Source organism: Aquarana catesbeiana, linkage group LG11, assembly GCF_042186555.1.
Source record: "Aquarana catesbeiana isolate 2022-GZ linkage group LG11, ASM4218655v1, whole genome shotgun sequence".
In the NCBI taxonomy this organism is placed as follows: domain Eukaryota; kingdom Metazoa; phylum Chordata; class Amphibia; order Anura; family Ranidae; genus Aquarana; species Aquarana catesbeiana.
In genome coordinates this window covers 4,365,244-4,378,419 of record NC_133334.1, presented here as the reverse complement: position 1 = coordinate 4,378,419, position 13,176 = coordinate 4,365,244, and the positions used below count along the sequence as shown (strand labels likewise).

Here is a 13,176-nt window from a genome sequence, read left to right as displayed (position 1 = left end):
GATTTCCCCTGAATTTTGCAGGCCTCCTCCCACCAACCTCCCCTTCCCCAATCACACACTCCTGGGAAGGCCCCTCCTCCCCGGGGTCTCACCTGTTCCTGTTGTTGCCGGGCGAGGTCCATTTGTTGTCTCTGTTTCTCTATCTGGGAGGCAGCCAGTTTTTTCTGCTCGTCGTGGGCGGCCAGGAGCTGCTCCCGCAGGCTGATCAGCTGGGAGATCATGGTGGAGAGCTGGCGTTCCTTTTCCGCGAGGCTTTCCGGGGTACCTGCACAGAACGGGAGGAGATGGGTCAGCATCGCTCTATCAATATACAATAGATCATCCCACCCACACAGGTTTTCATGCCATCCCTCACCCTTAAGAATCCCAGCCCCTTTACCATTCTCCAGTGCTGTACTAGGCGGGCCTATTAAGCCAAAAACATTCGATCTGGAGAACGGCTGATCGGTTACAAGTCTGAACTCTCACACACCTCTAAGTAGAATAAACTGCCCAGCCTGGGAAAGAGAGTCAACAATCACCCGGGAGGGTCCAAGGCTGCAGATAACAATAACAAAGTGCATCTCTGGATTGGTATTTCTCCTATATTTCTAGTCTCATTAGGCAGGCAGAGCGCACATGACAAATTCCACATAATAAATTGTGACTCCCCAAAAGAATAAAAATAAAGACATAAAGTGCATCCAACAAAAAAAAATCAATATGAATTATTGATCAATTAGATTCTTTTTTAAATTATTTTAATTTGATTGTAGTAATAATAATATATTATTTAATATATAGATTAATGAATTGAAAATAATTTAATTGTAATAACAATATATATTTTTTATATTATCATTTTACTTATTTAATACTATTTCAATTAATATTAATTACTATTTAATATACAATATATCATTGAAATTAAATCACTTGTAAAAATAATATATCATACATTTCATATTCATTAGTATTTTATTCATTTATTTAATAATATTCAATTTAATATTAATTCATATTTAATATACAATTGAAACTAATTACATTGTAATTAATAATATATTCATTATTGATTAAAATGATTAATCAACCTCCTCTCTATGCATAAAGATATACATACATGGCGGGCGGTGTAATTTGTAAAAATACGCGAACAAAGCGGCGGCGCAGTGACTGTACAAGGTTATCTGTGTGAAAACAATGCACCCCCCAATCCGTGGCTTATCCTGCCATTTATTTTATCTCAGCAGCTGGTCAGCAATGGTGATAAATGGACTTGTCTGGAAGAACACGTTACGCATGCGCGGGCCAGCTGCAAGAACCTGGAAATAGGCGGCCAGCTCCCAATGACGCAAAGTAAATGGCGGGCGGGATCTGGAGTGCGGTGGCGTTCGGCGGTTTTCCAGGACTCCTCGCTTCTTTTTGTTGACTTCTGAGCCTCTTGTGACACCTTTTCTGAGCTTTTTCCAGATGCACAATTTTTTTGGCACTTAAAATTCAAACCAGGCCCAGGGGGTCCCCCTTGACCTCTATCACAGTCCTTTCCTCCTATAGAAGTCCTAATTACTGTCTGTGCTGACCCAGCTCCTCTGCTTCTGACTTACACATTGAGAGTACCTCTGCAGATCAATCGATTATGTGGACTGAGGATATCAAAGTACAAAAATCGATGTTTTGTCCAATCCTTCAATTCAGTAATTCACATGAAGATCGATAACAGATATGTCCCTGAGCTCAGGGGGAAACGTTCGACGTTTAGATCGGGAGGTCGGGTGAATGTTAAAGCCGAACCAAAAACCTTCCTTCAAATATATTATTCCATATTAGCTACAAAGGTTATATATCTGCTCTCTGTGCATCCAAATGTCTTTGCAAACCCAGATATTACCGTGTACAAATAGCAGTGACATCATCCCTGGGCTGTACATAGTCTGTGCAGAGAGCAGGAATGTGGGAGGGGCCCAGCAGGCTCCACCCACTACAGAAAACTACAGCAGGGGACAGAGACAAGGCCAGTCCCTCTACATCAGGAGAGAGAGAGGTGATGTGGGAGGGGCCCAGTATGCTCCACCCATTACAGAGGGGGCGGAGACAAGACCAGTCACCCTACACAAGGGGAAAGCAGAGCTGTGGGAGGGGCCCAGTATGCTCCACCCATTACAGAAAATGACAGGAGGGGGCGGAGACAAGACCAGTCACGCTACACAAGGGGAGAGCAGAGCTGTGGGAGGGGCCCAGTATGCTCCACCCATTACAGAAAATGACAGGAGGGGGTGGAGACAAGACGAGTCACGCTACACAAGGGGAGAGCAGAGCTGTGGGAGGGGCCCAGTATGCTCCACCCATTACAGAAAACGACAGGAGGGGGTGGAGACAAGACGAGTCACGCTACACAAGGGGAGAGCAGAGCTGTGGGAGGAGCCCAGTATGCTCTACCCATTACAGAAAATGACAGGAGGGGGCGGAGACAATACGAGTCACCCTACACATGGGGAGAGCAGGGGTGTGGGAGGGGCCCAGTATGCTCCACCCACTACAGAAAACTACAGGAGGAGGGCGGACACGAGACGAGTCACCCTACACATGGGGAGAGCAGAGCTGTGGGAGGGGCCCAGTATTGTCCACCCACTACAGAAAACTACAGGAGGGGGTGGAGGCAAGACGAGTCACTCTATGCGTGGGGAGAGCAGAGCTGTGGGAGGGGCCCAGTATGCTCCACCCACTACAGAAAACTACAGGAGGAGGGCGGAGACGAGACGAGTCACCCTACACATGGGGAGAGCAGAGCTGTGGGAGGGGCCCAGTATGCTCCACCCACTACAGAAAACTACAGGAGGAGGGCGGAGACGAGACGAGTCACCCTACACATGGGGAGAGCAGAGCTGTGGGAGGGGCCCAGTATGCTCCACCCACTACAGAAAACTACAGGAGGGGGTGCAGGCAAGATGAGTCAGCTACACAAGGGGAGAGCAGAGCTGTGGGAGGAGCCCAGTATGCTCCACCCATTACAGAAAATGACAGGAGGGGGCGGAGACAATACGAGTCACCCTACACATGGGGAGAGCAGAGCTGTGGGAGGGGCCCAGTATGCTCCACCCACTACAGAAAACTACAGGAGGGGGTGGAGGCAAGACGAGTCACTCTACACATGGGGAGAGCAGAGCTGTGGGAGGGGCCCAGTATGCTCCACCCATTACAGGAGGAGGTGGAGACAAGACAGTCACCCTACACAAGGGGAGAGCTGAGCTGTAGGAGGGGCCCAGTATGCTACACCCACTACATAAAACTACAGGAGGGGGCGGAGACGAGACCAGTCCCCCTGCACAAGGAGAGAGAGCAGAGCTGTGGGAGGGGCCCAGCAGGCTCCACCCCCTTCAGGAAAACTCCATGAGGGGGCGGAGTCGGGACCAGAGAGGCGCAGTGAGCGTATTGCAGGAAGTCTCACTCTGGATTACAGATCTGGAAGAATTCTCATCATTAGAGGATATTTGTTGAGTGCGGAGTTCATCTTTAAAGCGCGGCGGTTCTCTGAGCCTCGCAGAGCACATCACACCGCCTCTGATGTCGGCACTTCACACGCTGCGCTCGCCATTAACGTTCCTTTATTTTATATATAAAGCGATAAACCGATCGCCTTTCAAATGTCACAAAAAAAAAGAAAGAAGCCGAAGAAAAGTCAACCGGAGAAAGAAAAAAAATATATAAAACACGAGGCGGCTGGAAGGGGGGAGGGGGGAACAATGGGACGGAAGGTCCGGAGGGGGATAAAAGAATTCTTTGTGATGTCCGGAGATGGCGCTTTACCGCCGCTGCCGCCGCCGCTCTCCAGTCCAAACGGAGGTTAAAACGCTTTCTAGTCCAAAGGGTGCGCGGAGGGATCATAAGACAGACAACAAACACAAAGATCTCCATTCTTCCTCTGTCTGCGGTGACAACAGCTGGAGGAATATCATGAAGTCCTTCAATGACTTCTGAAGACCACAAAAGTGTCCCGGCTTTGTCCGCCATCAGACGCCCATTGTTGGGGCCCCATATGCCGCTCCGCCGAGACCTTCATAAATATCTACATTGTTCTCCACCACCAAGAACATGCCTGGGGGGCAGAGAGGTGCGAGCTCTGCCCCCCCCCCCCCAACGTCCCCACCAGGGGGGGCCACATCTATTCCTGCCCTCCCCCCCCCCCCCACTCAACTATTGCTTAGACCCCCAAATGCCGCAGAGAAGTGAGACTTACCAACGTAATCATCAGGTAACCTGGAGCACGCCTGATCATATACAGGAGGCAAGGTCTCCAAACTACCACCTGTGTGCCAAATCTGGGGCGCTGATAAAAAGGGGGGGGGGGCGCTATTGTACAGGGGACACTGGGGACCCTGATATAAAGGGGGACACTGATGGAGACTCTGATGTATGGGGGGACTCTGATAAGGAATCTGGTGTAAGGGGGGACTCTGATGTAATGGGGCTGTGATGGGGACTGTAAAGGGGTAACACTGATAGGATCTCTCATGTAAAGAGGGGCTCTTATGTAAGGGGAGTTGTGATGTAAGGGGGGGTTTGATGGGGACACCGATGGAAACTCTCGTGTAAGGAGGGACTCCAATGTAAGGTGGATCCCTATGTAAGGGGGCTCTGAGGAGGACTCTTGTGTAAGCAGGGATTCTCATATAAGGGGGAACTCTGACGGAAACTCTGGTGCCTTGCAAAAGTATTCACCCCCCTAGGCTTTTTACCTATTTTGTTACATTTCAGCCTTTAGTTTGATGTTTTTTTAATCTGAATTATATGTGTAAAGGAAACGTGTAAGTTCTGTATATAATTGTATTCTATTTTATATGTATTGCACTAATAATGTTTCCATTACATGTTTGCATTCTTTCGAGTCCTGATTAGAATTAGCCTGACTATGTTACGCCCCTTTGTTACCATAAAAGTACAATTGTAATATTAATGTGATACCTTCGTAATCATCATGTGTATAAAAACCTTCAATTGCGTCATAATAACCAGAACAGTTATTTGGAAAGATGCGGAGTGTTTCTTCTGTGTCTGTTCTCTACTGCAGTAGTTATTATTTATTTGAAACCAACTAATCAATATGAGGATAGGAGTTGCCTATCTATAAATTTCCATGTCAGGTGTGACGGATCAGAACACAATAGTCTAAGTTGGTAAAGTATAATTAGAAAAATATATACATAAAACTGATAATTGTCATGTGCGTATGTATTCACCCCCTTTGTTATGAAGCCCATATAAAGCTCCGGTGCCACCAATTACCTTCAGAAGTCGCATAATTAGTGAAATGATGTCCACCTGTGTGCAATCTAAGTGTCACATGACCTGTCATTACATAGACACACCTTTGTGAAAGGCCCCAGAGGCGGCAACACCCAAGCAAGAGGCACCACTAACCAAACCCTGCCATGAAGACCAAGGAACTCTCCAGACAAGTAAGGGACAATGTTGGTGAGAAGTACAAGTCAGGGTCAGGTTATAAAACAATATCCAAATCTTTGATGATCCCTAGGAGCCCTATCAAATCTATCATAACCAAATGGAAAGAACATGGCACAACAGCCAACCTGCCAAGAGACGGCCGCACACCAAAACTCACAGACCGGGCAAGGAGGGCATTAATCAGAGAGGAGCACAGAGACCTAAGGTAACCCTGGAGGAGCTGCAGAGTTCCACAGCAGAGACTGGAGTATCTGTACATAGGACCACAATAAGCCGTACGCTCCATAGAGTTGGGCTTTATGGCAGAGTGGTCAGAAGAAAGACATTACTTTCACCAAAAAACAAAATGGCAATGTGGGAGACTCCCAAAATGTATGGGGGGAGGTGCTCTGGTCTGATGAGACTAAAATTCACCTTTTTGGCCATCGAAGAGGAGAGCAAGAGAGCGCCGGGAAATGTGCGGAGAGGAGCGCCAAGAGAGCGCCGGGAAATGTGCGGAGAGGAGCGCCAAGAGAGTGCCGGGAAATGTGCGGAGAGGAGCGACAAGACAGTGCCGGGCAATATGCGGAGAGGAGCGACAAGAGAGTGCCGGGAAATGTGCGGAGAGGAGCGCCAAGAGAGTGCCGGGAAATGTGCGGAGAGGAGCGCCAAGAGAGCGGCGGAGAGGAGCACCAAGGGAGCGCCGGGAAATGTGCGGAGAGGAGCGCCAAGAGAGCAGCGGAGAGGAGCACCAAGAGGGCGCCGGGAAATGTGCGGAGAGGAGCGCCAAGAGAGCGCCGGGAAATGTGCGGAGAAGAGCGCCAAGAGAGCGCCGGGAAATGTGCGGAGAGGAGCGCCAAGAGAGCGCCGGAGAGGAGCACCAAGAGATTCCCGGGAAATGTGCGGAGAGGAGCGCCAAGAGAGCGGCGGACAATGTGTGGAGCGGAGCACCAAGAGCGCCGGGAAAAGTGCGGAGAGGAGCGCCAAGAGAGTGCCGGGAAATGTGCGGAGAGGAGCGCCAAGAGAGTGCCGGGAAATGTGCGGAGAGGAGCGCCAAGAGAGCGGCGGAGAGGAGCACCAAGAGAGCGCCGGGAAATGTGCGGAGAGGAGCGCCAAGAGAGCAGCGGAGAGGAGCACCAAGAGGGCGCCGGGAAATGTGCGGAGAGGAGCGCCAAGAGAGCGCCGGGAAATGTGCGGAGAGGAGCGCCAAGAGAGCGGCGGAGAGGAGCACCAAGAGATTCCCGGGAAATGTGCGGAGAGGAGCGCCAAGAGAGCGGCGGACAATGTGTGGAGCGGAGCACCAAGAGCGCCGGGAAATGTGCGGAGAGGAGCGCCTAGAGAGTGCCGGGATGATGATGAGCCCGCCGGCCGGCGTCTCTATAGATAGAACGGCGATTAGAGAGCTGGCGGGGCGCTCGCTGCACATGACAATCACACAGCCAATAACAGAGATGGCGGGGGAGCGGAGGAAGGGAAGAGACGCACTCCGGGTGGCGTTATTGTTTCCATAGATACTAAAGAGAGCGCCGCCATCTATAAATCCCTCCGAACAAGTGCAAAACCGACCAATAAAATGACATTTCCAGAAATGAGTGCGCGGCGGACAGCGGGGGAGGGGCAATAATTCAGGGAGATGTCCTATAAAGGAGCCCCCCCCGCTAAGAAGTTCTATTATTACTTCAGCCATGATGGAGCCGCCATGGAGAAAAGTGTGCACATCCCCCCGGAGCGCGGTGGAGGTCCCAAGATAATGAGCCCCCCCCCAGCTTTACTGAATCTCCACTAGGGGGAGTCACCCCCTCTATCCGTCCTTTTCACCGATATCATCAGAAAGGGAAAGCAAAAGAAACCTCCACATGTATTTGGGTTGTCACCAGAACAGGAATAGAGGGGAAATCTTCCAATGGGGACACTACTTCAAGGATTCCCCTCACTTTAGAGGGATTTCCTCTCACTTCCTGTTGTGGTTATGGGACAGGAAGTAAAGAGAAATCTCCCCAATGGAAAATGACAAAAGAACTGAAAGGGGTTATAACCCTCCATTATTTTCTTACCCAAAAAAAAAAAAATAGTTTTGCATTTAGTTTTACTTTAAAGCTCTTCAGTGGAATATATCTGGGAGGCTCCATACAAGTCTGCATAAAAAAAAAAAACCCCATCTAAACCTCATATTTACTACAAAATAATAATATAAAATAATTATGATGAAAATAATAATAATAACATAAAACTAATAAAATAATAAATAATATAATAATGCCATAATAATAATATAATAATAATAAAATAATATTAATAATAACAATAATAAAAAAATATAATAATAATAATAATATAAAACAAATAAAATAATAATGATAACAATAATACTAATAATAATATAAAACTAATAACATAATATTAATTATAAAAATAATACTATTAATAATAATAATGCAAAACTAATAATAATAATATTAATAATAACAATAAAAATTATTTAAAACTAAAAAAATAACAACATAAAACTAAGAATAATAATAATGATGAAAATATTAATTAAAAAAATAACATAAAACAAATAAAATAATAATAATATGAACAACAACAATAATAATAATTTAAAACTAATAAAATAAAATAATAACAAACAAAATAATAATACTAAAAACAATAACAATATCAATAATAGCAATATAAAACTAATATTATGATTATTAATGTTATTATTAATAATCATAATATTAATATTATGATTAATAATAATAAAAAAATAAAATGTAAAATAATAATAAAAGTGATAATAATATAAAACAAATAAAATAATAATAATAATATTAATATGAACCAGGGGTCTCCAAACAATCTAAACAAAAGGCCTGTTTGTTCCCCCTTCCTTTGGAAATTTTCCTGGCATTAGTGGGAGTACACAGCACCACATTTGGTATTGGGAGGGGGGGGGGGATAGTGCCCCATTTCTGGTATCATTGGGAGGAATAGTGTCCCATTATTGGTGTCGATGGAAGAACACACCTGTTGTCAGATAGCAGAATAGTGTCTCATATCAAGGAAAGGGCCATATCTGGCCCCCGGGCCGTAGTCTGGAGACCACTGATATAAACTATAAATGGTGAAAATAATAATAACAATAATATTCATAATAATAATAATATAAAACTAATAAAACAATATTAATAATATAAATATAAAACATAATAAAATAATATTATTATTAATAATAAAAAAGTAATATAATAATAAAAAATAATAATAATAATAATATAAAGTAAAATAATAATAAAAATTATTATAATAATATAAACTAAACCAAAAATCCCAACACAAGAGAAGCATTTCAGTAGACACCTTTCCCAACACATTCTACAACCCCCCCCCCCCCCTCAGCCCCCCTTCGTGGTAAAGAAGGCTGAACAAAAAACTTTATTCAGAAACCAGAAGAAACATACAAATCGATGGGGATGCCGTGCAGAGCTCTCCTATTCTGATCAATGGGAGTACCGACATTGAGACACACGGAGAGCCGGAGGTTCCAGCCAGAGCAACTTATAAAGGACTAACCAAGTAAAATGAATTGAGGAATCTTAATACACCCCCCCCTCCCCCCGCACCTAACATCAGGTGACCCCGTCCTGAACACCGCCATCAAAGAGGACCTGTCCCCCCCCCCCCTACCCCCTCCCCCCATACACTTGTTTCCTCTCTTCAGACATACAATAAATACCAGAAAGGTCCATATGGGATAAAAGTGATATCAATGCAGAAAACACTCGGCACCTCCCCATCACACACCCGCCGCCGCCGCCACACCGCCGGCCCTTCCCGCCATCTGACCCAGAGATAAAAAGCGGCGGCTCGAAAGAACAAAACCCCTTCCCCCCCGGCAATAAAACAACGACTTGTTTGTAAAGGGACAGAATAAACATTTTACATTTTATTGTACTAAATGCGAAATTTAATTTAAAAATCGTAAAAGTGCCAAACGGCATCCAGAGCGCCATAAAACAGAGTGTTATACGCTGCGCCGGAGAGAGACCTTTACAGAACAATCGGCAATATTTACAGGAAAGAATCGCTGTAATTCTCCCGCGCAGCGCTCAGCGCCCCGCACAAATGACGGTAAATGGGGGAATAAAACGTTATTTATTGGAGGCTTCGCCGGAGAGATAAAATATCAGAATGACGGCAACTTTCTGTTTAACATCCGATCCATTATTCCAAAAATATTACTTCAATGGTACGGTGGAGATACAAAGTCCCCATATATAAGAATCTAATCACATCCAATCTATAGATACAAAGATATATATGTGATCATTGCGTAACTTAGAATATATAAAAATATGAAATATAGATACATAAATAATAATATACAATCTATAGATACATACAAAGTCCTCATATATGTGATCATTGCATAACTTACAATATATATATATATATATATATATATATATATATATATATATATATACACACACACTTACCAGACACTTTATAAAGGTTCCCCTTGCTAGTAGCAGGTTGGACCCCCTTTATTAGGTCCCCGTAGCAGGTTGGACCCCCTTTATTAGGTCCCCCTTGCTATTAGCGGGTTGGACCCCCTTTATTAGGTCCCCCTTGCTAGTAGCGGGTTGGACCCCCTTTATTAGGTCCTCCTTGCTAGTAGTGGGTTGGACCCCCTTTATTAGGTCCCCCTTGCTGGTTCTGGGTTGGACCCCCTTTATTAGGTCCCCCTTGCTAGTAGAGGGTTGGACCCCCTTTATTAGGTCCACCTTGCTATTAGCGGGTTGGACACCCTTTATTAGGTCCCCCTTGCTAGTAGCGGGTTGGACCCCCTTTATTAGGTCCTCCTTGCTAGTAGTGGGTTGGACCCCCTTTATTAGGTCCCCCTTGCTAGTAGAGGGTTGGACCCCCTTTATTAGGTCCCCCTTGCTATTAGCGGGTTGGACACCCTTTATTAGGTCCCCCTTGCTAGTAGCGGGTTGGACCCCCTTTATTAGGTCCTCCTTGCTAGTAGTGGGTTGGACCCCCTTTATTAGGTCCCCCTTGCTAGTAGAGGGTTGGACCCCCTTTATTAGGTCCCCCTTGCTGGTCCCGGGTTGGACCCCCTTTATTAGGTCCCCCTTGCTGGTTCTGGGTTGGACCCCCTTTATTAGGTCCCCCTTGCTAGTAGAGGGTTGGACCCCCTTTATTAGGTCCACCTTGCTAGTAGCGGGTTGGACCCCCTTTATTAGGTCCTCCTTGCTAGTAGCGGGTTGGACCCCCTTTATTAGGTTCCCCTTGGTAGTAGCGGGTTGGACCCCCTTTATTAGGTCCCCCTTGCTAGTAGCAGGTTGGACCCCCTTTATAAAGGTCCCTCTTGCTAGTAGCAGGTTGGACTCCCTTTATTAGGTCCCCCTTGCTAGTAGCGGGTTGGACCCCCTTTATTAGGCCCCCCTTGCTAGTAGCGGGTTGGACCCCCTTTATTAGGCCCCCCTTGCTAGTAGCGGGTTGGACCCCCTTTATTAGGCCCCCCTTGCTAGTAGCGGGTTGGACCCCCTTTATTAGGTCCCCCTTGCTAGTAGCAGGTTGGACCCCCTTTATTAGGTCCCCCTTGCTAGTAGCGGGTTGAACCCCCTTTTATTAGGTCCATGTGATTGGCTGATTAGCAATTTGTGTTACCAAGAAATTGAAGGGGTGTACCTAATAAAGTGTCCGGTGAGTGTATACTGATACAAAGTCCTTTCATACTGTAAGTGATAATATAATAGTACATAGATACAAACTGATACATAAATAATATACAATCTATAGATGCATACAAAGCCCTCACCTACATGTGGATCTGATATACAATGTGATGAGAAGGGGGTCAGGACAACCTTCACCGGTTTTCGCTGAACGAATTCTTTATGCAGGATTGATCACGCACACTACAGGGATGGCAGCAGGGACAGTTGCCCCAGGCGTACAGGAGATAGGGGGCGCACTATTAGTACAAAGCCAATCCTTACAGTCACTGTAATCCAGATTTGGTCCGTTTGCCTTCTCCGGGAGCATTTGCGTCTATGTTCAGTAATTTACACGTTTCTTTGCTCCTGCTCTGATATTTTGTGGTTTGGACACTTTCCAGCTCCCGCTCGTGACTCCGCACTGCCTTCCTCTCAGACTCCGAACAACAGTAATTTCATCCCGAAAAACATCTCTGCGGGGGAGGGGAGCCCTCACCTGACTCGTTTTTATTGTATGCTCCAGAACATAAGGATCTTTTCGGAGAGACCCTCTATGTGCCTCTCCCCTCCCCCGCGCAGGAGGCACTTCACACCCAGCCAAGTGATCACTTCTAGAGAGCAGGTTATCCAGAAGAAAAAACATCTGGATTTTGTTCCATCGTACGGAGTGTGTGATGGACTCCACAGAGCGTTTACTTGGCAGGCCGTCACCTCCACACAACCTGATCACATTATACATAGAAAACAAGTGCAAAATAGACGTTTTATATCTGCTGAAATCTGCCTTGGTAGTTCATCCGTGGAACTTTTACAAAATCTGTTCTAATCTTTATTGTGTCCCCTCCACCCCCACTGTCATTGGTTCCTCCCCCTCCGCTCCTTTGCCTAGGCATAAGCTCAGCCAAGTATGTGTTTACCCCAGGGTGGCCCAGAAGGAACCAATAGTAATTAAATGGTGGTAGTGCCACTGTTGGTTGGCTGGTACCAGTGGAGGTTGGATGGTGTCAGTGGTAAATGGATGGAGCGAGTAAAGATTGGTTGGAGCCATTGTGGGTGGATAGAGGCAGTGGTGGTAGTAAGGAGCCTGTGGTGGTTGGATAGAGCCAGTGGTGGTTGGTCAGAGCCATTGAAGGTTGCATGGAGCCAGTGGTGAGTGGATGGAGTTAGTAAAAGTTGACTGGGGCCAATGGTGGTTGGATAGAGCCAGTGGTGGCTGGATAGAGCCAGCAAAGGTTGGATGGAGCCAGTGGTGAGTGGATGGAGTCAGTAAAGGGTGAATGGAGTTAGTAAAAGTTGACTGGGGCCAATGGTGGTTGGATAGAGCCAGCAAAGGCTGGAAAGAGGCATCAGTGGTTTGATAGAGCCACTGAAGTTTGGTTTGAATCCAGTGGTGGGTGGATAGAGCCTATGGCATTGCCAGCAGAGGTTGGAAGGAGCCAATAGAGATTGGATGAAGCATGCAGAAGTTGGATGCAACCAGTGGCAGTTGGATGGAACCAGTAAAGGTTCATTGGAGCCAGTGGTGGGTGGATGGAACCCTGGATTGAGTAATTGATGGGTGGATGGAGTCAGCACAGACTGAAAGAATCCAGTGGCAGTTTAAATTGAGCTAATGGTGATAGAATAATTTAACTGGTGGAGGATGAAGGGAACAAAAGGCAGTTGGTTGGTGCCAGCAGCAGTAGGATGGAACCAGTAAAGGTTGGATGAAGCATGTAAAAGTTGGATGCAGCCAGTGGCTGTTGGAGGAGCTTGTGGAGGTTGGATGGAGTCAGTGGTGGTTGGATAGTGTCAGTAGAGATTGGAAAGAACTGAACCAGTGGCAATTAGTTAGAGTTAATGGTGGTAGTATAGGATCACTGCTGGATGTTAGATGGAGCCAAAAGAGGTTGGATGGAGCCAGTAAAGGATGGATGGAGACAGTGGTGAGTGGATGGAGACAGTGGTGGTAGGATAGTGCCAGTAGAGATTCGAAGGAGCCAGTGGCAGTTAGATGGAGCTAAGGGTGGTAGTATAAGTTCACTGATGGCAGAAGAAAGGACCA

At 46.2% G+C, this 13,176-nt stretch overlaps 1 protein-coding gene across 5 annotated transcripts in view; it reads right to left on the bottom strand.

The window, feature by feature from the left end:
- Window positions 1-13,176, bottom strand: part of SOX6 (SRY-box transcription factor 6) — a 507,467-nt gene that overhangs the window by 188,957 nt on the left and 305,334 nt on the right. For all 5 annotated transcript variants that reach the window (XM_073603957.1, XM_073603956.1, XM_073603959.1 and 2 more), the window contains one exon: window positions 93-265. In XM_073603957.1, coding sequence (XP_073460058.1) covers window positions 93-265 — 173 coding nt within the window. The remainder of the gene's footprint in view (window positions 1-92; window positions 266-13,176) is intronic.